The sequence below is a fragment of the Desmodus rotundus genome, chromosome 6 (genome assembly GCF_022682495.2).
Source record: "Desmodus rotundus isolate HL8 chromosome 6, HLdesRot8A.1, whole genome shotgun sequence".
Taxonomy (NCBI): Eukaryota; Metazoa; Chordata; class Mammalia; order Chiroptera; family Phyllostomidae; genus Desmodus; species Desmodus rotundus.
The window spans coordinates 122,379,174-122,403,901 of record NC_071392.1 but is presented as its reverse complement, the minus strand read 5'-3'; the positions used below and the strand labels follow the sequence as shown (position 1 = coordinate 122,403,901).

The 24,728-nt window shown below is 41.0% G+C and overlaps 1 protein-coding gene across 24 annotated transcripts in view; it reads right to left on the bottom strand.

Moving 5' to 3' along the window:
• Nucleotides 1-24,728, bottom strand: part of PLCB4 (phospholipase C beta 4) — a 397,020-nt gene that overhangs the window by 37,965 nt on the left and 334,327 nt on the right. For all 24 annotated transcript variants that reach the window (XM_053926118.1, XM_053926124.1, XM_053926125.1 and 21 more), the window contains 8 exons: nt 23,515-23,550; nt 20,468-20,609; nt 19,727-19,811; nt 19,266-19,390; nt 17,400-17,451; nt 12,238-12,340; nt 10,174-10,338; nt 7,700-7,904 (listed from right to left, as the gene is read on the bottom strand). In XM_053926118.1, the coding sequence (XP_053782093.1) occupies nt 7,700-7,904; nt 10,174-10,338; nt 12,238-12,340; nt 17,400-17,451; nt 19,266-19,390; nt 19,727-19,811; nt 20,468-20,609; nt 23,515-23,550 (913 nt within the window). The remainder of the gene's footprint in view (nt 1-7,699; nt 7,905-10,173; nt 10,339-12,237; nt 12,341-17,399; nt 17,452-19,265; nt 19,391-19,726; nt 19,812-20,467; nt 20,610-23,514; nt 23,551-24,728) is intronic.

Genomic DNA, 24,728 nt, shown 5'->3' with positions numbered 1-24,728 from the left:
GCAGGCCTTGGAGACCTCCCATGGCCCTCCACGGTTCGATCCTGAGGGAACTTCATTTGAACCCCAGGGGTATACTTCCTGTTTACTTGGTCTTTGTCCTGAGGGCTGATTCTACATAATTCTGACCTAGACTATATGTTCTATGTTTTGAACATATAGTTACAAAACAAAATGTAAACTAGGTCATACATTGTTTTTTATTCCAAGAACAAGCTGACTGAGGGGCTCCTGTCAGCCCCTAGCTGTAGGATTTCATAGAGTAGACTAAATTATACATCAAAATAAAATGGTGCATTAGTTGGATAAATATTGTTACTTAAATCGACCCTCAGCTGTCAATGACCAATTCTAGAATTTTAGATTATGTCCACAGATTCTGTCTTGTTAATCGAGTTTAAATGAGATGTCTTATTGTAGTTACGTGTACCTTAAAAATAATTTTACAATAGAAATTTTGACATAAGAGAATTCAATAATAATATAAATACAATAGTGATCTTGACCAAATGGCAACAAAAATAGACAAAGTATAAATAAGGTTTGTTCACATTAAATCACAGCGTACAAAAAGAGATTACAAAATGGCAAATGCCTTGGACAAGGTTTGGGTTAGTAGGCTATTTGAAACAGGTGTTCCATTCCTGGCAATTTTGAATAGTAAGTTAGATATGTCCAGGATGTGTCATTTTCCCATGTGACAGCAGGTGCTCCGGTGGCAACTGAACACCTGGGACCAAGATTATTCGGCCAGGAGAGAAAGGGCTCAGGATCAGGGAGCCAAGACCGATCTCATCTCTTGTAGATCATTTTTCTATTGTAGCCCAGTTTCTCCCCTGGCCAGAGGCATATACTTTGTAAACACACATAAAAATCAGTTTCCTCATATGAAGTATATATCAAATATGGAAACTAGTTTTTAATAACCACATGTAAAATAATGTATAACCAGAGAAGGAGAATCTACATCTCAAATATCTCATCCCTTTATATACTTGTATATCTCTATTTGAAAATGTTATTTATTTTTTTTCCTTGCAAAAAAGATTTCATGAAGCAGTTAAATAAATTTGGCATGTTCACGGCCAAAGTTTTGCATATTCAAGTCAACTTGGCATCTTCCTTTGGTGCCAATCTGACATTTCAGAGGGCTTTCCCCCTCACCTCGGGGGAACATTGTGGTGGCTACATCCCACACAGTTCAATACTCCACAGCACAAACCGCTGTGGCAAGATAAATTTTAAGTGCTGGTAACACTGACTAATGCATAAGCAGGCCAGTCTGGGGCCCAGCCGCACTGACTGTCTAACAGGCAGAGAGGTGTGCACACAAACCTCTGACTCCAGGGAACCTACAAGGTGAGATAAAATTTCCTAGATACTTGGAGGCCACGGCAAAGCTCTGGAAGCTTTTCTTCTCTCTTTCCTTTTTTTAAAAGAAAGATTTTATTTAGTTATTTTTAGAGAGGGGGGAGGGAAGGAGAAAGAAAGGGAGGGAAATACTGATGTGAGAAACATTGATTGGTTGCTTCTCATAGGCACCCTGACTGGGGACCAAACCTGCAACCCAGGAATGTGCCCTGACTGGGAATTGAACCTGCAACCTTTAGCTTTGTGGGACAATGCCCAACTGAGCCACATCGGTCAGGGCTGGAATCTTTCTTTTTAAAAAAGAAAGCAATTTGCTTTTTCTCATTTGCTTCTTTCTTCTAGACTTAATGGAACTTTTATTCATTTTGATTTTTTAACAATATCTATTTTGGGGTCTAGTGCCATTTTCTAGTGAACACTGTCCACATGAGTGGTTTTCCCCCTTCCTCTCTCCTGCCCATCTTTCATAACCTTCCCAAGACTAAAAAGAAGTTAGAGATTCCTTAGTGCAAACTTCTAGATACTTGTAGGCTTTTCAGGAGAACTCCAGCTTTTCTTTGTTTGCCTGTCTGTTGAACCATTGCTTTTCAAGGCATTTGATCTGGGTACCTTAGCGGTGGCACGTAGGACCCCGCTTCCCCCTTGTGCTTGCTCCTCTCCCAGCTTCCTTCCTGTTCCTCATTCTACTCTTTCTACCTCATCAAGAGATAAAGGCAGCAGAGAAGTAAACATTCCTCTACTGGCTGCAAAGCGATGCTAATAAAGATGAACGAATCTCATAACCATGAATTTGGATTAGCTTTTAGCTTCTACCAAATGATTAAGCACTCCCCAAACTGTATTTCCTAGACTGCTAGAAGACACAGTAGGTGCTCAGGGGCAAAAGGATCCTGTGCTTGAATAGGATCCAGAAGTGCTCATGTATCCTCCTCTCCTTGGGCTCCACAGCACATCACAAGGAACTATGCAATGAGAGGCCTAGCAATACCTGATGTATTTCACCATAGTCCATCCTGGGAGCTTCTTTTCTCAGCATGCTCACTAATATTTTCTTTAGTTCAGCAGAAGCCATGAAAATGGATATCATTGCTATGTGAACTGGTTTTTCAACAAATATTTAATGGAGAGGATAAGTCATTTTAGCATCGATGAAGGAGAGGACAAAACAAAACAACTTTAAATTGTATCAGAAAATCCTGAGCTCTTACTCCAGGAATGACATTTTAATATAGGAGGTTCCTCCTCTGGAACTATCTGGTGTAAGAAATGGCCAACTACCTTTGCAAGGGGGCTGGAAAGCAACCCCGTGAAGATTTGGAGAAGACAGGTCAAGAACCCTGCACCTCCCCGCTGGGGTGCATCTTTAGTCACAGGGAGGCAGAAAGGGGAGCTGCACAAAGAAGAACAAAGGGCCACTTCATTTCTGCTCATATCAGAGCCTACCTGCAGAAGAGGAGACAAAATCTCCAGTCATGAAAGCAGTGACCAGCACAAGGAACACGGTGCTCCTGACCCACAGCTCGGAGGGACGTTCACATGGAATGCTGACGCTCCCTACGTTCTTGAAGCATAGCGTCAACTCGGCTCTCTTATTTGCTCTCCTCCCTCCCACTCACTAGTAATAAAAGAAATACAAACGACAAAACCCATCAAAAGTACCAGTGGGTGGGAAAAGAAAAATACTGACACTCATTTAACTGTCATCAGCTTCGGAGCCGTTTCCCGTCACCGACAGACGGCTAACAATGACAGAGCTGCCGCGGTGGGTGAGTGCCTCTGCAGGCGGTGCGGCACCTGCAGATGAAGCAGCCAGGACGACTCCCATACGCACAGGCCCACTGGGCTTCCTTTCTTATTTCACCTCAGCATTCAGCCCAGTACTTCTACTTTGTGTATGAGTGTGGGGGTAAACAAGAAGACTGTTTAATTCTGTGTTCAGGAGAAAAATAATATTGAAAATAATTAAACGGAGGCTTCATGATTCATCCCTAGTCATCTCTCTTCTGAATGTTACCAATTTTTCACATGAAAATTTATGATAGTTAACAGACTTCATCTCCACTCTTCAGCCCAGGGGTAGTTTACATCTAAGCCACTCAGGAAAACAAAACTACAGTAGTCACCCCTTGTCTGTGGGGGGCTATGTTCCATGACCCCCAGTGGATGCCTGAAACCATGGATAGTAGTTAACTCTCTATATACTATGTTTTTTCCTATACATACATATCTATGACATAGTTTAACTTATAAATTAGGTACAGAAAAAGATTAGTACCACTAATTAATAATAAAATAGAATAATTATAATAATATGTAGTAATAAAAGTTACATGAATGTGATCTCTCTCTCCAAATATCTTGTACTTTACTCAGTTTCTCATTGAAAGAAAGCACTTTATGGCTTCTCTCTGGCATATCTGATTTCCCAATGTCAGTACCCTTGTGCTTTGGGGCCATTATTAAGTAAAATAAGGGTCATTTGAACATAAGTGCTATGATGCTGCGGCAGGTGATCTGGTAACGGAGGTGGCTACTGACTGACGGGTGGGCTGGGGGTGCACAAACGCAGCGTGGAGACGCCGGACACAGGGATCATCCAAGTCCCGTGTGGGACACGGTGAGATCGTGCAGGACTTCAGCATGCTGTTCAGAATGACTGAGTTTAAACCTTACCAATGGTTTACTTCTGGAATTTTCCATTTAATAATTTTGTATCAAGGTTGACCGTGGGTAACTGAAATCACGGGTAAGGGGGGACTACTGTATCTATGAAGAGTTCAGAAGCTCTAGTAACCACTGTTACTTCTTCATGTGCCTTGGGAGTTTTTATACCACATTAATGAAGAGAAGCATTGCACTAAAACCTCCTGCCTCTGTTTTCTGAGGGGGCAGGGGGAAAACCAAACCAGATCTGACAGAAGTGAAGCAGGTCAGGCTGGACAACATTGGCTCTAGACCCAATTCACGTTGGGAGGAAACAGGGGTGGCCCCGAGTTCTAAAGAACACCATATGCCAGAAGGCAGAGATAATGATGGGGGATTGCAGAAGTGCCAAGTTATCTTAACAGTAGGCATTCAACATCGTACGGTGACCTCAAGAGAACCCTAATATTGGCACGGAAGCCCAATAAATTACGTGACCAGCAGGTTCTATAAATACCCAGGCCCTGTATACAGAATAGTCTCAACTTAAAAAAAAAACATTTTTGAACATATTTTTTGCCTTTATAAAATGAAACTACCGATCTGACTTTACTACAATTTAAAATACATTTAAATATTACCTAGAACATAAAGTTGTTGGTGCTTAGAGACATTATGGTAATATTACTAATGCATTAGAGTTCTGCAAATTCACAGCTGGTACAAAATTAAGAGAGTTTTCTTAGGATGATGAATTTCTATGACAAAAGAATTCACTGCAGCAAACTAAAGGATAAAGTTAAGGAGTATAAATTATAACCAGTGGATTTTTCGTTAGCTTGTTACAAATAAATAAAAACGAATTAATGAGGGGTGGTTATGGTCGGGCACTGTTCCCGAGCTCATTTGATCCTCATGTGTGAGGCAGGGCCGCTGTTACTGCCGAGATGAAGTGCAAAATGTTTTGCAAGCTCATACAAGGTCCAATGGCATGTAAGCCAAGGGGCTCCAATCAGCATTCCTGATGTACATACCTGCCACGTAGCCTCAGTATCCTATCAGGCCAAGGAAGAGACAGTCTTTGGATCTCCAAATATGACATAAAACTTTATTTAGATTTTGAGATGTATTTTTTAGAAAGCTTTATTTAGTTTTAGAAAGAGGGAGAGGAAGGGAGAAAGAGAGGGAGAGAAACATTGATGTGACAGAGAAACATCGATTAGTTGCCACTCACGTGAGCCCAACTGTGGACCAAACTGCAATCCAGGCATGTGCCCTGACTGGGAATCGAACCAGAATAAAAGGTTTTTTACTCTTTTACAAAATAAAACTTGCTCAACACATCTGTGGAATGAATGAATCTATATTATATTCTTTAGCCAAATAAAAATCTGATGATGTGTATCAACAACGTTCCTGTTTTTTCTCCCTAGGAAATGCTGGAGTGTGATGGTACACACTTTCATTTTGAAATTTTTCCTACTGAATCAACAGAAAAAAATCAATTTTCTTGGGAATAAGGACTCAACAGATTTCCTGACATGCTGGTTTAGCAATAAATGTTCAGATCTGAGTGTGGAAATATATACACATTGTATAAATCAAGACACTGTAGAGATGAGAAATTTAGAAAAGAAAGCCCTCTTATTTTGGTATTTTCAGGTAAGACCCTTAAGCCTCATAATGTCCACCCTCAGTTTCTTCACACATAAAGGTGATGAGCAGAGAATTCTGAATAAGACTATTCTGATAGTCTTTGAATATCAACTCTGAGGTTAAGACATTAATAGTAGAATCCCATTATAGTACTGAAATTTCAAATGTTTTCTATAAAAAGGGACTACAGTAACACGTTAGAAAAGAATACTTGCAGGACTAGTTTTAGATTAATTTGGGCCCACACTAAGGCTACATTACAAAGACAGAGATTTCTTCAGCATGCCCCATACATCCACATCCATTCTGAACAAGTTTGCACTCTTGGACTCTATTTCTATAAAGTGCTTGACACACAGTAGGAACTCAAACAAACTCTTCTTTTCCTTTCCAGTCAACTGGCCCGTTTTCCTGGAATAAATCATCAAGTTTCATTTGCAAAGTAACCCATACAGAGGCAAAACTTGCAAGTCTTCCACTATATTTGTTTATATGGCTATTTCTAAAACATATGAGGTGTTACACACTGTCTACCTTCCAAGCTCAAGTATGTGGAACATAATTTAATTCATGACACCCTGTGACTGTCACATGCTCCTACACACACACTATGGAATTCCTATCCCTTCTCTGACCCACTTACCTGGCCTACCGCACCCTCTCCCAGCCTCTTTTATGTCTCTTACATCTGCTGCTGTACATTCCTGATGTACATGCCTGCTACGTGGCCTCAGTGCATATACGAATATATACTGTATACAGTATATGCTAGTATATATATTAGTACATACACTATATATATATGTATATATGAATATACTAGTATATACAGCATATACTAGTATATGCTGGCCCTCAGCTAGTGTACTGTATATACTAGCTTCTAATAGGCTTCTTTTTTGTTTTGTTTTCTTTTTAATGAAAAACACAGGGGAAGAAGGAAGGAAGGAGTCTGTAGTTTGGATTTTGTGACTGAAAAATCCTTATGGCTCTTTGAACCAGGAATCAGGTTGTTCAAGTCGAGAACTAGTTGCTGAAAATCTGCCCTTCAGAGCAGCTTGCGTTATTACAAACAAACAACAAATAACCCACGATTCCCCAAACCAGACTGTGACGTGTTGCAATGCATTATAGAAATCACTTCTGTATCAACAGCCACATATATGAGCAGACACACAATTCTGAGCCTGGCTATGGCATACACTGCAGTGACAAGCACCTTACAAGAATGCTATGATGCAGGTAGTATTAGTGTCTTCACTTTACAGGGGGGGAAATGAGGAGTTTGAGAGGTTAGGTCACTGTCCCAAGGTTGCTGGGACAGTAGTGGGGTCAGCATTTGAATTGCTGGTTAATTTGATGCAGTCACTCTGCTGTACTGGGTCCTTATGCTTAAACAGACTCTGAGAATACTGAAAACCAGTTTTCGTTTAGTGTTCTTGGCTTAGCTGGGGATTATAAAAAGTTAACATGTTTAAGTTTAAGCAAAAATCCTACGACTTGGTCCAGCTTTAGATTCCTCCCACTGATTACCTTAGCAAAACCAAAGGTGGTCTTCTGTGGACGGATGACTAGGATTTTGGGGGGGAATCGAACTTTTTGTGGATTTGGAAGAAAATCCAGGCATGTTGATAGTTGAGTTCAATTTAAATCTTTTAATGACATCATTTAATATCGATGTTTCCATATTATGTCTTCCCCCCCTTTGAATAATAGTGTGAAGTATATTTTTTACAAACATATTTGAAAAAATTGATATACAACATAAAATCATGGTATTTTAAAATAAGAAAGAACCTTAAAAATAATCTAACCTTTGCCTTTTCATTTCTTACTATGAACCCAAGTTTGCCAGGGATCCTTGGTTTCTTTGAGGCTATTGAGGGTCAGCAGTACTGGAGGAACAGGCTCTTTTTTAAGCCATTGGTGACATATTTTATAATCTTGAAATTTAGGACCATATGTATTGTGTGTGTGTGTGTGTGTGTGTATCATATTCCGTACACAAATGTACAGAATATGTTTAACTTACCTCCAAATCCATCAGGCACATATGTTTTAAGAACAATATTGCAGAAAATTGTTGGCAGTGATAAAGGTTTATTCCCCTCATTTCGAAGGGAAATGTGTCGATAGCCGGCTTGGAGGCCGTCCAGTGGGAGAATCCTCTGGCCAATGAGCTTGTTGTTGTCATCATACACTGCTATTCTCAAGACTGCCAGGTCAGGGAGGATTACCTGCAAACAAAGAATGGTACTTTCCCTGAGTTTTGGAAAGCAGCTCCCAAGAACCATGACTCTAGGAATCTGGGTCATATTCACACTGCTCTTCATGCTCCTTTATGGTTGGAAATAGGCCCACATTCAATTTGCATTCCTAAAGCATACTGTATAAGCTATAGTGCCCAAGCCATTGAGAAAGGCAATTGGACAGGTTTCCTGGAAATCATCTCATTAAAAATTTTAAATGGAATGCATGTGAAAGATCACTAGCCCAACCACTGCCATCTTTCCCAGTCCCCACCCATGAAATGAATTAGCACAAGGAGACCCTGAGAAATCAAGTGAGCTTCCCTCATCTCAGAGATGGTCAGTGACAGCTGGGACTGGCAACCGAGGCTCTTGACGTCTAGTCCTGTAGTCTGTCTGCTCCCTGGGCTGCTTCTGATCTCCAATTCTGCCTGTTTTTAAGAATGTAGCAAGTATCTCTGAAGAAAAGCTTTATGTATAAAAGATAATTTATATATAAATTTGGATTCTCCCTTTTTCTTTCACTCCTCAATTTTTAACATATTTTGGGATATTAAATGGAGTAAGATGGGACAACTAGAAATATTAACATGTAACCAAGACACTTACTCTTGCCATTTCCAAGCTAAATAAATGAACATAAAACCTCAGTTCAGACAGCAGAAACTCTATGTAGATATAAAAGAGCAGCATGACAAAAGAAAATCCAGTGTTTTTAATGTTGTTAAACAGGAGTGCCTTTTCATTGGCGAAGAGCAATCCAGGGCATCCTTGGCTGATTTGAGTACTTTGTCTAAAACTAGACAATATATTAATTGCCTATTTATGTCTAGAGGTTATAATTTAATTCCAACTTCAATAAGATGAAAAGGCAAAAAGCTAAAATTCAGCCAACTTCAATCACTCTATTGCTCCTCATGGGATGAATGGTTTATAAACTTGTGACATTACTGCAAAGAACAAAAAGTGCAACAGCAAAAAAGGAAACAGTGGGCTTGATATCAATGATAGGCAATTTAAGTTCTAAAGAACAGTAAAGGATCTAGAGTTTGCATTTGTTTCTAGGGCCAGTAATATAACATATAAAAACCAAGTTTGGTATTTCCTTACTCATAAAAACTAAGAACCTCTGCAGTTAAAGTTCTGAATTTCTAGAAACGTGTGTCAGGATTATTCATTGTGACACAGAACACTGGCTAAATGGACAACAGACCCAGCTATAACAAACTGGAAAAACCAGGAAAGAAAGAAAGAAAAATCACAGGTGTGCATGCGATTTACACCTCGCTCCGACAGCAGGAGAGCGGGCGACAACGGGGGGGGGGTTTGCGACAGTGGCATTCACATCACAGGGTGAACCTACATTTCAGAACAGTCTGTTTTGTTGTCCCTACACTGATCTCCCCTAAACTGGTTTCTGTAAACCTGTTAGTCCATTCAAAGGTGAACAATCCCTATTTGTTAAGACAAGAAGCCAATTATCGGTGTTGCATGACACACAAATGGAGCAGAAACACCTGGAAAACCTGTGCCTGAAGAAGCAGCAAGAGGCCATTTTGGTCAGGATAAGAGAAAAAGTGACAGAGAAAAACAGACATTCTGAGAGACAACACAGCCAATGAAAGAATTTTTCAATACATTTTCAACTGACAAAGGAGAAATGAAGTGAAAAATAATTACAAGATTAAAAACCAAGTCATTAGAGAGAATGACTGTGATTGTTTTTAGGATCAAATTATAGTATTGAAAAAATAAAACCCCAAAATACCAAAAATAGCACATGAAGCACAGAACCTGCAGGTTGCAGCAGGCATCACACTTCCTGGAGGCAGAAGACAATACCAACTGACCCATTTGAAGGCATTATTGGCCTTGATTATGGTGAAACGTTCTACCTGTCGTCTTGGCTAAAGGAACAGTGCAAGTTACCAGCTGCAGCTAGGGCAGGGAAGAACTCTCCCAGGTATGATGGTGTCCACCAGCGAGGATACATTCTAAGCAGACAGCACACCTGGGGCTCAGGCATTGCCACATAGGAAATGGGTTTCTCCAAGGAGGAGAGAAAAGCCAAAAAAAAAAGGACAGGAACAAACAGAAACAATAATCACATGACAGGCACAACACTTGCCTATTAGAAGAAGGAAAAAAATAAGACATTTTGGGTTGAATAACTGTCCCTTACATCAGGTGGTGTCTATGAACAAAAATATGGCTCCCAAGGTAGCAGAGTGAGTCTGACACGGGGAAAGTGTCCTACCTTCCGAAACACGAATGATTCTTCATTGTAAACCGGATTGAGTCCGTTGTTCATCACCATGCGAGTTCGGAATTCCTTACGTATAGTGTCTGTGGGCAGCCCATACATGTCCACTTCTACATATGTGCCGATTTTCTTATCTGATAAGAATTGGCCTGATATGACCTGTAGCAATAGGACAAGAGAGAAGTAAAGTCTGTAATCACTAGTGGTGAATAATAATCAGGAAGTAAGAATTAGGCTGTCTATTCGTCTTTGAAAATTTTAATTATCTAGGGGAACCATGGCTTCACTCCCTATTAAACTAAAACATTATTGAGCGACTATGCACAAAACTATTCTAGGCAGAGGTTCTACCCTCGAAAACTGTCTAGAAAAAGAACAAGGGAAATATACACGAATCATATAATACGAAGAAATAGTGTCCAGGTGTCTTCATTTCACCAAAGTGCCTATGAAGTGATAGGTTGAAATATGCCTTCACAGGTCCACAATTCTGCCACACCATACGTTTACTGAATTCTTTTAAAAGTCTTGAAAAGCCCCACACAGAAAGAGAAGCCATGTTAACACTTGCCTGTCCCTCTTTATTGATATTGACACCAGTCAGCCAGGTGTCACATATCTGTAAAGACCGGCATTAAATTCTATCTATTATAAAGTTACGGAAAGACTATTTTTTATTTACTTTCGAAATGACTATAGCCATTTATCAGTTTTTCATATTATCTACTAGCTAATAATGTTGAAATTGTTTTTTTGAAGTGCAACTGACATACAATGTACTGTGCATATGTAAAGTGCACAGTGAAACCAGTTTTGACATATGAGCACATCTGTGAATTATCACCACAATGAAGACAATGGACATTTCCATCACCCCCCAAATTTCTTTGTGCCTTTTTGTAATCTGCCCCTCCCTCCATTTCTGTCTACTGGAAGCCACTCCTTTACTTTTTGTCACTGTACCTTAGTTTGCATTTTCTAAAATTTTTTATAAATGGAATCATGTAGTGGGTATTTCTTCATTAATAAACCTTATTTTTTTAGAGCAGTTTTACATTCAATTTAGCAAAACTGAGCAGAAAGTACAGAGAGTTTGCATATGTCTCCTGTCCTAACACACACAACCTCCTGCATTATGGATGTCTCTCACCAGAATGGCACCTTTGTTGCATCAATAACCTATAATGACACATCATTGTCACTTAAAGTCCATAATTTACATCAGACTTCACTATTGGTCCTGGGCATCCTATGGATTTGATCGAACGTAAAATGACATGTTCCACCACTGTAGGGTCATATGAAAGAGTTTCACTGCCCTACAATCCCGTGTCCTGCCTCTCCCTCTCCCCCAACCCCTCAACACATGGCAACCACGGATCTTTTACTGTGTCCACCATACTGTCTTGGTCAGGATGTCATATAGTTGAACTCACAGAGTATGTAGACTTTTCAGGTTGGCTTTTTTTCCCCTTTAATAATATGCATTTGTTTCCTTCATGTGTTTTCATGACTCAACTGCTCATTTCCTTCTAGCACTGGTTAATATTCCATTGTCTAGATACGCCAGTTTGTCTGTTCATTCGCCTACTGAAGGACATCTTGGTTGCCTCCAGATTTTGGCAATTACAAATAAAGCTGCTGCAAACATCCCTGGGTAGGTTTTTGTCTACACATAGTTTTTAATTCATTTGAGTAATCACCAAGGAGCGTGACTGTTGGATTGTATGATAAGAATATATTTAGTTTTCTAAGAACTGCCTTCCACAGTTTTGGATGCCATTCTGCATTCCCACCAGCAATGAATGAGAGTCCCTGTTGCTCCATGTCCTTTATAGGTACGGTTTCTGACTGGTGTCTTTCACTATAAGTAACTAATAATTTTATCAGTGACAAAAACGTATCTCAAGGAAAATATGGGGAATTTTAAGTCAAAGTTGAGAGCAACACATGGATCTTGCCCCTTGACATTAAAAATTTTAATTGTGATTTCTTAAGACATTTCTAGGACTATCTGCCTCCGCATTTGTACTATTCTGTGAGGTGCAGGGGCCTCACCTGCACTGAGCACGTGGCTGCAATAACCCCATCGACAGGGGTCTCAGAGAAAGGATCAAACGTTCGATCAGGCCGTCTCATGAAATCTGGTTTGAGAAGGTACCTGGTGGGACACAAGCATAAAAAGAATTTATTTTATCAGATGCTTTTACCAAGATTAAAACACTAACTCTCCAGGACTCTAAATATTTCTTTTTCCCCATCTGTAACTTAGGAACTAGGCTTTTAGGCAGAGGACCCTAAGGACTGGAGAGAAGAACCCTGCCCTACTGATAATCCTAAAGAAGAGCAGGGAACAGGGATGTTCTCTGGATTCTAGGATCAGGGACATCTGGGACTTCCTGATACTACCATTTTCTCTTGAACTTGTTTATGCCATGGGCCTCTTGAGATACTTGCTCTCACATGCACAATTAAAATGTAAAGAATAACAATGAAAAACTAATTACATAAGCTACAGTGATCAAAATATAGAAAACATGCAATATGCTACTTCTTTTTAAAAAGATTTTATTTATTTATTTTTAGAGACAGGGGAAGAAAGGAGAATGTCAGCAAGAGAAACATCAGTGTGTAGTTGCCTCTTAGATGCCTCCAAATGGGAACCCAGGCATGTGCCCTGACTGGGAATCGAACTGGCAACCTTTTGGTTTGCAGGTCAGCTTTCAACCCACTGGGCCACACCAGCCAGGCTGATACTCTACTTCTTTATAGTGTTTTAACTAATGCATTAAATTATGAGATCTAATGGAAAGTTTGATAGTTACCATAATTTCAATGTACTGCTATGCATAAAAATGATTTGAGAGGAATATTCACCTGTCTCCAAGAGAACGCAGCCCAAAATACTAAAACAAAAGCTCTCTAACGGCAAACAGGAGAATGTATTCTCTACATACAGAGTTTTGGATTTGGACCCATTTCTGTGGCTAGTGTTAGCCACCGGAGAACGTGCTGACACAGCAAAGCTAGACTTGGGAGGGAAAGTAGCTGAGTAACTACAGTGCTGCACACACTTCTCCGAGGGAAGCCCGCCAGCTTTGCCCGGCAAAGTAACAGGCATCGGCTGCGAGGGAGGTAACAGATGATGGTTTTGCCTTTCACAAGAGGGGCAGCATTTGGATTCAAATCCAAATGCAGTGTGTGAAACAATGCATTCTGCCTCCTGGGAAAGGTGAGGACTCTGGGGTCCACAGATCCAGCATTCCCCATGCTCTGCAGTCATTTCTTTAAGGGCCAGGAGCCCCTTCTCACCAAAAATAAACAAATGTGATGTTGATGATGCTTAGTGCCAGAAACATTCTTCCTCATACCCTGCTTTTAGACCTGGTTAAGAAAACTAATGTGTGAAAGAGCAAATTGATCCAAATAACAAACACCAAGGAAAAAGGGCAAGAAACCTAAATCCAGTTCTCCAAAGCAGGCAGCCTTCAGTTTAATGTGTTCATTTTATACTCGTATACTTAAAAAATAAAAGAGAGTGTGACAAGGTAAGCCCTGGGTTGGGGCTGGCACTTCTGCAGCTGTCATGAAGGAGTGTCTGTTATGGATCCAAGGCCACCTGCAGATGCAGCAGAGGCTGCTACTCACAGCCCCATTGTCCGGGCAGGTCCTGGGACCCCAGCATTGACAGGAGCCCAGCGATGCTTTAGGGCTATGGGATCTGTGCAGCTGCATAGGGCCCTGGACTTCGAGAGCTCTGTGCTTGGTTTAAGGCTCTGCAGCCACTGACTTAAAATTCTTTATTAATAATTTGTGAACAAGAAGCTCTTTGTTTTCATTTTGCATCATGCCCTGAAAACTAGGTAGCTGGTCCTGCCTGATGTTTTTTGGCACAGAAAAAGAATTTGGCACAGCTCTGTGTGGTTGGCATGGGCAAAGGCCAAAGTCAACGGCAAGTGGAGGGATCTGAGGATGGTCTATGAACTTTGTGGGGCCTCCAAAGGCAAGGGAGGGAGAGAAGAAGGGTCTTTAGTTAGGTGGCTGGACAGCAGCCATAGGAGTCAGAGGATGGGATCATAAGGAAATATATCCTATTTAATCACCCCTAAGATGCCATCAATTATTCAACCCTCCATTATTTTATTTACCGGCAAGAAAGAAAAATGGCTGTTGATTATAACTATAAGATGCTGCAGATTTTAAAACACTTCCGATGTGAGAAAGTTATATAAAAAGCATGCATTTTTGAATCAAGAAGGTCATACTACTTTATATCAATCATACAATTACCTCTGAAAGCCTGAAAAGACTTGAGAACTAAATTTGTTTTATGTTGTGTCTTTAGAAATGCCTCCCATTTTTCCATTTTAAGAAACGAGTCTATCATAAACACCTGGTCACCTCCCCGGTAAAAAAAATCATACTACTGCGCCCACTGGCGTTGCCTCCCAAAAGAGCGGCCTGCAGAGCGGAGGGATTCCCAGGCGGGTTTCCAGTGTTTCGTTACTGTTGCAAGAGACGGGGATGTTACGTGTGCGTTGCACACTAATGTTCGATGTAAAACAGCTATCGTTTGCCACTGTTGGCCTAAAAGACATGGAACACCACTGCTGGGCCCAGGAATGCAGCCCTCAGACAGCCCACAGGATTTATTTAAACGTCCTGCACACGACTGGGGGAATGGCAAGGACCACTTGTGAAGGCCACGAGGGCCTTGGATGCCCTTGCTCCGTGGAAGGTGTCCTGTATGGCAGCCCCCTACCTGCCAGGTATGACGCCTTTGTCACTGAGGGGCATGAAAGGTCACAGATGAGAAAGATTTCTTCTCTGTGCCTTCAGGCTGGGTGTGGGGAAAGGGGAGGGCAGAGGAGGGGTGGGCACAGCAGACTGAATGATCCTGTCAACGCCTCTTACGTTGAGCCGCCCCACTGAGCTATCATATGTTTTTGCCCCTCTGGTGGGACTTAGGCTTTTGGTGACAACATCTCAAATACATAGCGCAGAATTCAGACTAAAGGAGCACCGTCCTAGCTGATGACCGTATTTTAAAATAAACAATGGTATAGAAAGAGACACGTACATGTGAACTACGGGAAAACTCCTGAAAAGAAACGTAACAAAGGCACACAACTCCCATGGAGATATCTTCCACCTGCGAGCAGTTACCCTCCCAGGATTGGTGCCAGCTGTGGGACAGCTGAGGCGAGCATGGGAAGCTCTGGCTTTACTCGACCATAGGGAAGCGTCCACAGAGGAGCACAGCCAGGCCTGAAGTGTCTCTATGAACCACAGGGCCGCGGCTGCCTCCCTGAACTTAAAGGCCCGATTTGATCAGGGAGCTCATTTATCCTCGCCTGGTGTCTGGGTGTGAACAACCATACGGTCTTCAGTATTCCTTAAACTTAACGTTTGCACCAAAATTTGTAGTTCACGGAGTAGTTTCATATACATTCACATTCACCCTTCCTGAGCCGTCACAACACAGCTGTGTGGTAGGTGTTATTGTCTTCATTTTATCAAGCAGAAAGCCGAGCATCAGAGTCGGACTCGCCTGCCCAGGGACATTTCACGCAGAGGAACTGGGGCTCAAACCTGGGGTTTCAGACTCCAGCAGAGGGCTTTCATGCCCCCACCACAGCTGCCCAGGGGCCCCACTGCCTCCTCAGCCTGCCCCCGGGGGTCCATCCATCAATCTGCATGCCCAATTTCCTGGTTACGAACACTTTGCATTCAGTAATGAAATAGCTCTAAAAATCTCTGCCATGTATTTTGTTGTTGTTTTTTAAGATTTTATTTATTTATTTAGAGGGCTGGGAAGAGAGAGAGACAGAGAGGGAGACAAACATCAGTCGGCTGCCTCTCGCCTAGCCCCAACCGGGCACCAGGCCCGCAGCAAAGGCATGGGCGCCGACCGGAGTCAAACTGGTGACCTTCCGCTTTGCACTATGACTGCCCAACCAACGGAGCCTCGCCGGCCAGGGCTGTTGTTTTCTTAACTTCCTAATTTTTATTGCATTTCCCCCATTTTTATAGAGACTTAATTTACCTATAATGTGTTAGATTAGATCAACACTTTTTATTTCTTTCAAAATACACAGCAGAAACAAATGCTGTGTACGATCCAGCCATGTGTGTGGTGGGTGATCTGGGCAAGCAGATGTGTCACCGTGTGTAGGCACACCGGCAGGGAGCCCCGTGACAGGAAGGAAGAGGTGGCAGTGTATATTTTGAACTCACAATTGCTGAAACATTTTATTGCGACAGGCTGTTTTTAGTGGTAAAAATTAGATATGCAAGCAGAAAGGCCAAGAACTTTCTGGGACTGGCATTACAGGGTGGATGATCCGCCACTGGGTTTAGAGCCTTTGGGGCAGGGGTTTGGGGCCGTTTGCCTGTGGTGCTGCTTGGGGACAGATGCATGGGGGGAAATGCCCACACAGTGCTTTTCATCCCTGCAGAATTTTAACTTTGTATTTTCATTTATCCTTTCAGCACTTCAGTGGAACTACCATTTCCTGTTTTACACTTGGCTCACTGATTTTAGAGCACTATTTATAAGACACACAACAGGATGAAGAGAAAACAATGCTTTCTTCCTAGCTGAACTGAATGCAACTTCATTCTTCTATTTACCCTAGGTAAATTACACATCTTTGACGTCCAGTTAAAGTCCAACGAGCAGGGATCACTGTTGGTCCCAGCTATAAAAATCTCCGCTATTAAATTTAAAGTGAGAAGGTTAAACTGTAGAGTATGTATGATAAGCGGCCTAACTTGGGGTTAGTGTTTTTCTTTAATCTCTAATGCCTCGACTAGTGTGGCTCAGAGGATTGGACACTGTCCCACAAACCCAAACGCTGCTGGTTCGATTCCTCATTTGGGCACGTGCCTAGGTTGTAGGCTGGGCCCCCCACTGGGGGTGTGAGAGAGGCAACCAATCAATGTTTCTTTCACACATCGAAGTTTCTCTTCCTCTCTTTCTCTCTTCCTTCCCTTCTCTAAAAATAAGTAAATACAATCTTTTTTAGAAGTCTGTAAAACTGGAGATGAAGAACGTATATTTGCAAATACAATCTATCCAGGGATTTCATTTGTTTCTATCCCAGCCCTCAAACACAGCTTAAATTCAGCAGTCCCTAATTAAAAGTGACACAGTTTCAGTAGGGCTGTAGCACAGAATGCTGGAACACGGTGACAACGGTTTAAATCACATTACTCACCCGCACGATCCATTATACTCAAATTTCCCCTGATTCAATTGCATCGCTAAATCTGTCAAGAGACAAAAATAATTTAGCATCTCGTCTCCCTGGACAAAGAAGATCCTGATGGGGTGACTTTAAACAATGGAAACCAGATACTGACTCCAGGCTGAAAGGTCTTCTTTAATACCTCAAAGTACTATTGTGTCTGTCTGAGCTCACAACTCTCTCTTCTATGTTTGACGACCTTGTGGTTCATTTAAATTGAATATATAATGTGTTTTCATAATGATCGCGCTAGCATTGCTTTAAAATTGGGTTCACTGTATGAATTTCACTAGTGTTGAATATAGATGTCCCACCTGATGTAGTTGGAGAGGATGTGCCTTATGACCCCAGAGGAAGGTTTCCTTAGAGCCACCCAGTAGGTTAAGTGTGAATATAAAATTCCATTAAAAAAATAAAAAAACTAGGTAAGTATGATGTAAAAATAAGCAACTCAAGGTGAATTCTTCTAGTGGGGTCAGGGCATGGCTTGTGATTTTTCTCTTGCAAGCAGACAAAATCTTCACTTTCTTTTCATCAGCCAGAGAAATGCGTCAGCTGATGTATATTTTCCTCCTTCAAAATGATGTGATGAAAACCTAACATTACAGAATAAAACATAGGCCGACCTACTGAATAAACCGCTTTAGGGTCATCTAGCCCATGTAATAGACTCACTGATAACTCCGAATACAACTTGACACCACTTTAAGAAAGTAAAACTCTTTGGTCTCTGCTAGAAACACTCTAGGACTGTACTGGAATCCGGTCACAGTCTAATGCAGCAAAGACGGACGGGCACACTGTGCAGAGAGTTGACTCCGACTTCTGGTCACTGAGGAGATCCTAACAGGTGGGGATACAGTCAGGCCACCTTCATGCCAAAAGGACGAATGTCAAAGAACCTTTTAATCAGTCCAGAGGATAGAGGCAAAGTGGAGAGAGATTCTCAAAGTGTGGCAGATGGATGAGAGAACAAAAATTGGGAAACATGAGAGGGACACACATATAGCTAAGAACTGAGCAAGAAAGCACTGTTCTGTTTTGTTTATCAATATTATGAAATGTGCTCTGAAATTAACCGTAAAAAGTGAATAGATTTTGTGGCATTTTTTCCTCACCTTTTTTTAGGTAAGCATCTAGAGCCCATTACTTTTCTTTCTCTAATCTTAAAATTGTGATCCTAGGCTCTTAAGCAAATATCAAAAAACATTCAAATTTGTTTATGCATTTATGAAAGTCTACTCTTCTCCTTCTGGGGAGGAGGGAAATCATATATCAGACACCTGCCTCTGAGTACACTTTGGAAGACCACGTTATACGCTAGTACCTCTAGGGTCACGTAACTCTCTCCACACCGTTTTAGCAGAGTCTCCCCCATAATATTCCGCACTTTCACAGTGGGGTACCACTGTGTCATTCACTGATATCTGCTGAATGTTCACAGTGGGAAGGTGCTTTTCAAAGGAAAAGTGAGTCATAGTTACTATGCAAAGACACCCAAATTCTTTGCATTTAATTCTGTTTCTGGAAACAAAGATCAGTTTGATCCAAATGGAAGAAGAGTCAGATATATTTTGGAATAGGGAAACTGTTTAGCAGAGTAGTCATGGCGTTTGCAAAAGGCAATTCGATTTAAATCAAAATATATTATCTTCTATCATTGTTTTATTGCTCTATTTTGAGTTTTTGATTTCCCACCATTACATAAATTCAACACATTGTTCTGCCATATGTCTGCTTCCTTTAAAAATGCCCACAGCCGAGGGATGGGCATACTGGCAGCATCCTGCCAAAGCATTCTCATGGAATTTGAGGTCACTGGACATCAGCTCCTACCTGGGGTTTGATAGTTCAGTGAAACCATCTGGCAGCCAGCGTTCCAGAAAATCTGAGGCATGTAATTACTGGAATCGACTCGGCCTCCCTTGGGGTAAATGCGACTCATTTGCCGTTTGTTATAACTGGGTAACTTATTAAGGAAAACACAAAAAAAGCTTATTCCAGCAACAATAAATAAACAACAAAGGGCTAAAACAACAAAGGCCTAGACCAATAAAGACAAACAAGGAGACAACAGAGCAAATTTCACATTTAGAAATGATGCGTCAGAGAAAAACCTCAGTTTGCTGTGTGGATTATGAAAACAATTTACTTTGGGCAGATTTTCACAGCCACTGTGGTCTTTCACACATATTATTTTATTAGCCCTATAACCACAATTATGTATTAACCATTTATCTGTTTTAGAGACCCCTGCCAAACCAAAAGTGCACCGACCACTCTTTCCATAAGGATACTTCACAAATTCAATCGCGTGTGTCTTCAAGTAGCCTAGACCGACGGACTCGTTAAAAGAAGACATGTTATAATGAATATTGCGTTCTGTAAAGAAAAGCAGAGAGGCACTCAGAAACCCTGCCATCAAACACTCAGAAATAGAGACAAGCGATAAATAGAATTACACCCTGAATCAGGAGACTCTGCAGCCAGATGTTCCATTATCATATTAGTAGCCTCTACTTTCATTAACATTCTATGGATGCAGACGGTTGACTTAAAAAAAAAGGGCAATGAATTAAATTTGGAGTCATTAAGCAAATTAGGTGTACGCCGCCACACACAGCCACCCTTGAAATATGTATATTTGATGATGATGATGATGATAACAATGATGACAATGATAGCTTCTTTAGCCCAGAAATAATTAGAAAAAATTATAAAATACTTTATACATTTTTAGAGACCAGTTTTTGATGAAAAGAGGTCTTAGGAAATAATATTTAATGCAAAAGGCTATCCTCTTTGCATGTTAACAAGTCCAGTCTCTCAGAGCCACCTTGTGGATGATGTAGGGAATGACATCACAAATGCCTCCCCGTGCCAAGGAGAGACGGTCTGTCAAACTAAAGCAAGGATGAAGTGGAACAGTTCGCAGGCCCAGAAGGGGAAGTGGCAACAAGTCAGATAGAGCACAGCTCATCAGCATAACAGCAGCAAAACAGACCCAACAGGCAGTAGCATTCAACCTTTGGTGTTACCTTCAGCAACGTGGAAACCTTGAAACTTCACGGGCTGTGCATAGTTGATCATTGTGGACAAATACGGATGGATATTGGTGGTAGCACCTACATATTTATAAGATGCCATCCATGCCTGCTCATCTTCTACAGTAACCAGGCCCTACAAGCACAGCGAAGGGAACATACATGTCGGTGACGTCAGCAGGACTCACAGACATATGCTACAGACTTCCTCACTAAACATCATTCACACACACACAGACTGAAGATAAAGACCTTTTCCTTGCTCAATTATGCTAAAGGAGTGTTTTAAAAGTTAATATCTATTGTAGCTCCAAATAATCAAAAGGGTTATCTTACATTTTTAGGACATTTTTTAGATTTTTGAAGGAGTTTAAAATATGAAACACATTGAGGCTTACAGCAATGCTATGAAATATACATAGCAGGTACTAATTCTTATTTTCATGAGTGGAGGCAGAAAGTGAGAACGGTGACTCTCCAACTTTGTATTCCTCAGAATCACCCAGAGGTGATTAAAACCCAAACACTCTTGGGCCGCACGCTCAGAGCTTCTGATGGCACGAATCTGGGCCAGGGCCCAAGAACCTGCATTCTACCTGGCTTGCAAGTGACAATGACACGGCCCCTCTGGGGTCCACACTTTGCTTAACACACTCTGGGATTTAAAACCACATACTTAAGGAGTTCGTGATATTTTTTTTAAAAAAAGCTTATTCTTAAAATAATCTGATAATCCACTACATAAGAAACTGTCCTAATAGAAATATTGAAATTGCATTATTTTGCATCGAAGGAAAAATTATTTTAGGTTATTTCTTGGTTAATCAGAACAAAACCAACAAAACCAATGGCAACAAAAATAATGCCCCCAAAAGTGAGCAACATTCTGTTGACAAATTTGGAAAGCTAAATTTCCTGGATAGATTGTTACAGGTAGATAAACTGCTTAGTCACATGAATCAATTCATTAGTTAAAAAATGGTCAGACTGTTTGTCTTCTTATCTGATGACTTCACACTCTAAATCATCAAACTGACTTTACAAATAAAAGCTTGAGTTACATATCTAATACTGTAACTCATTGGTTTTTTTTAAATCATTTTTTTGTATGTTCCAACCTCCCAAATAGGGCAGAGGCCACGTCCAATTCTGTCTTGTGTGTTTGATGATAATAAGTAACACCAGTATCACATGCTGGGCACCGGGCTGAAATCTTGCATCCACTGTCACTACTGTCAGTAATCGTGTGGGGTAAGAATTTGAGTCCTGCCCAACCACATGAGAAGAGTGAGGCCTTAAGGATTAAAATAACTCAGTCACAGCTACTTAGTTAATAAAAGGAGTGACCAAAGGCCAACGTTGCCTTTGTTTACTCCAATACCTTGTGAAATTCTAATGGAATTTTACAAATATCTTGGGAGAGGATTGGGATCAGACTCTTCCATAACTATTCCTAAATTAATATTTACACAGTAAGTGTTTACTCCCAAGAAGACAGGAACCCACAGCTCACAAGACAGTCTTTTCTGAAGTTCTGAAGTGTGGGGATCAAGTTACAAGCCGATTTCTGCTGTGACTGCCATCAGTCTCCCTCCTGTAACAAACCACCCACCTTTCCTAAATAAGACCACTTTGATTTCATGAGGAACTTTGAAAGGAATAAAAGAAACTAAAATGGAACTGTACTTTCCCTACAATAAAGTCAATATCCAATAAAGCCAAATAAACTCCTAGAATGTGTACACTGTGAAGTTAACTGTTGGGAACCGCCCTGCCTGGTTTCAGAAACTGTAAACCCCCATGGCTAAAGCTGAGTAAAAAGACCTCAGGACCATAAGCCACCTAGGAGACAAAGCATATCCTCCTTGTAGGGGCACCGCCTCTGCCCCTTTCACCTCACCCTGCTTGGCCTCGAGCCTGACCAGTTAGCCAATGATGGGTAAGATTCCTCAAAGGAGGCATGACCTAAGACAGGCATGGTCACGAGGGGGCCCTCAGGGAAGGACTTGGGGAGCTATAGAAAAAGGGGTGATGGACCCTTGTCCCTCAGCTTTGACATAGCCTGAGACCTCATTCTGTCTGCAAGAAGTCTCCTAATCTCTTGGCTGCCTTACTTCCCCTGCCTGACTTAAGCCTGAAACAATGGCAGAGATGGGTGTGGCCCTGTGCTGGACAGGGTGGGTTCCCTGAAGCAATCAGGCCTAAGAAAGAATGCATAAAATCCTATGAAACCTACTTTGCTAACACCCTCAAACTAAATGATAAGGGTCCAAGCACGAAATTAGTTTGTTCCCTAAAGTTTTATAGCCCTTTAGCTAACTGACCCTGACTCAGAATAAGCTCTCAGAGTTCTTTGAATGTTATCTATTGTTTAATCATTACTGTCTGATAATGATTGATGAGCTTTACCTGTATTCTTGTGCAAATTGAACCCAATGAAAGCCAATTGAGGAAAAGGCTCCTGGCCCTTCTCCTTTGAGAGATCGGCCACCCTTCCTCCCCAAGCAGATCATGTCTTGGTAGACTTATTCTCATCTGTGGTGGCTGAGGGTGCCCTGCAGGCAGAGCCCCTCCACAGTTAACAATCTCTCAGAAGGCCAATGTGGTTGGAATCAGGATTGCCTTTCTATTTCACTACAATATGGATTTTCTCACTAATTACTAGGTCACTTGTATTTTCCAATTCAATGAGCTGATGATCATGTACTCCTATTCTAGAATACAACCTCTAGGCCTGGCTAAGAAAATGCCTAACTGCAATGGACATTTATTGTTAGGAAAGTCATCTTAATCACCTGCCCTAATTCTGTAATTTTATTGGGATTTAATCATTTCACCATTGTGATTAATTCTTTCTTTTAAAGACTCTTAAAATTAGATCCATCAAGCATGTAAATATTATACCCACAAACAATAAGCTTGACATTCCACGGAGCTGGGGGAAGACAGAGTAACAACACTTAGTACATAATGTTCAGTATTAGAGGGCCACATATAGTGTCTCATAATGAAAAAAATACACAAGGAAATTACTGTCTTACCTTTTTGTTGATTTCATGTTCAAGGTCATCAGAAACCTAAATTAAAGAAAGAAAATAATTTGTTTACTTCTCTGAAGGGCAAAATTCCAAATTTTCCAGCCATATAAATGTACATATTTAAATAAATACAGGTAAAGTTGTTACTCTTTTTATTTGTTAAGATGGGAATTCATTAATGGCATCAAGTCCTAAACAAAAGCAAGTACTGAAAGGATACTGTTTCACATATGAGAAAAGCTGATTTTAATGCTGTTTCCCTCCGTTGTTGACAATTTCACTTATTTAGATCCTTCCTCATGGTAATTTAATTAATGATTTGGTTGATTTAGTCATGGGGCTTGGGAAATAATCAGTGTGGCCATCTCTCCTGATATGCAAGGTCAGCAAGCGTGAATAGTCACTCTTCAGCAATTCGAGACTCACGGCTGGGTATTGCTAAAGGCTTTATGTAGCAATACAGTATAAAGGTAAGCACTAGGTCTTAGTAGGTATCCAATTGTCTCAAAGTAGTCGTAACTCTGTCAGAAAAGGTAGAGTATAATAGCTATATTCCCTTGGCTTTGCTAATCAGACAGATACTCTCCTATTTTCCTACCACCAAATGTATCTATCAACTACATGCTTCTCCATCCACTGTCTTCAATAATTATCCCTGCTCCAATTAAAGACCACACCTTCACACCCCCAGATCCCATCCACCCCCTTCTCAAGGAATTCACAGGCAGTTCTGCCCTCTCTCTCCAGTGAGACTTAATTTCTCCCTCTCTACCTGCACCATTTCCAACAGTTTGCAAACACACTCCAGATTCATCTTAAAAATAATACTCCCTTGAGTTCTCAGGCTACCTTTAACCACCAGCCCATTTCTTACTCCCCTTTATAGCAAAACTACTCAAAAATATAGTCTCAACTCATTCACATTTGTCTGCTCCAGTGCCCCCCACCAGTCCACTGAAACTTTTATTTGTCAGGTTCCCAATGTTACCAATCCAATGCACACTCTTGTGTCTTCTTAATCACTCAGTGGAATCATCAAAAATCAACCACTGTGCCAGATGCCAGGGCTTGGGGAGCTTTTTATTGGTCAAAGGATACAAACTTCCAGTTATAAGAGGAGTAAGTTCTAAGGATTGAATGTATACCAGTGACCACAGTTAACAGAACTGTATTTTATACTTGAAAGGTGCCACAAAAGCAGACCCGAAATGTTCTCA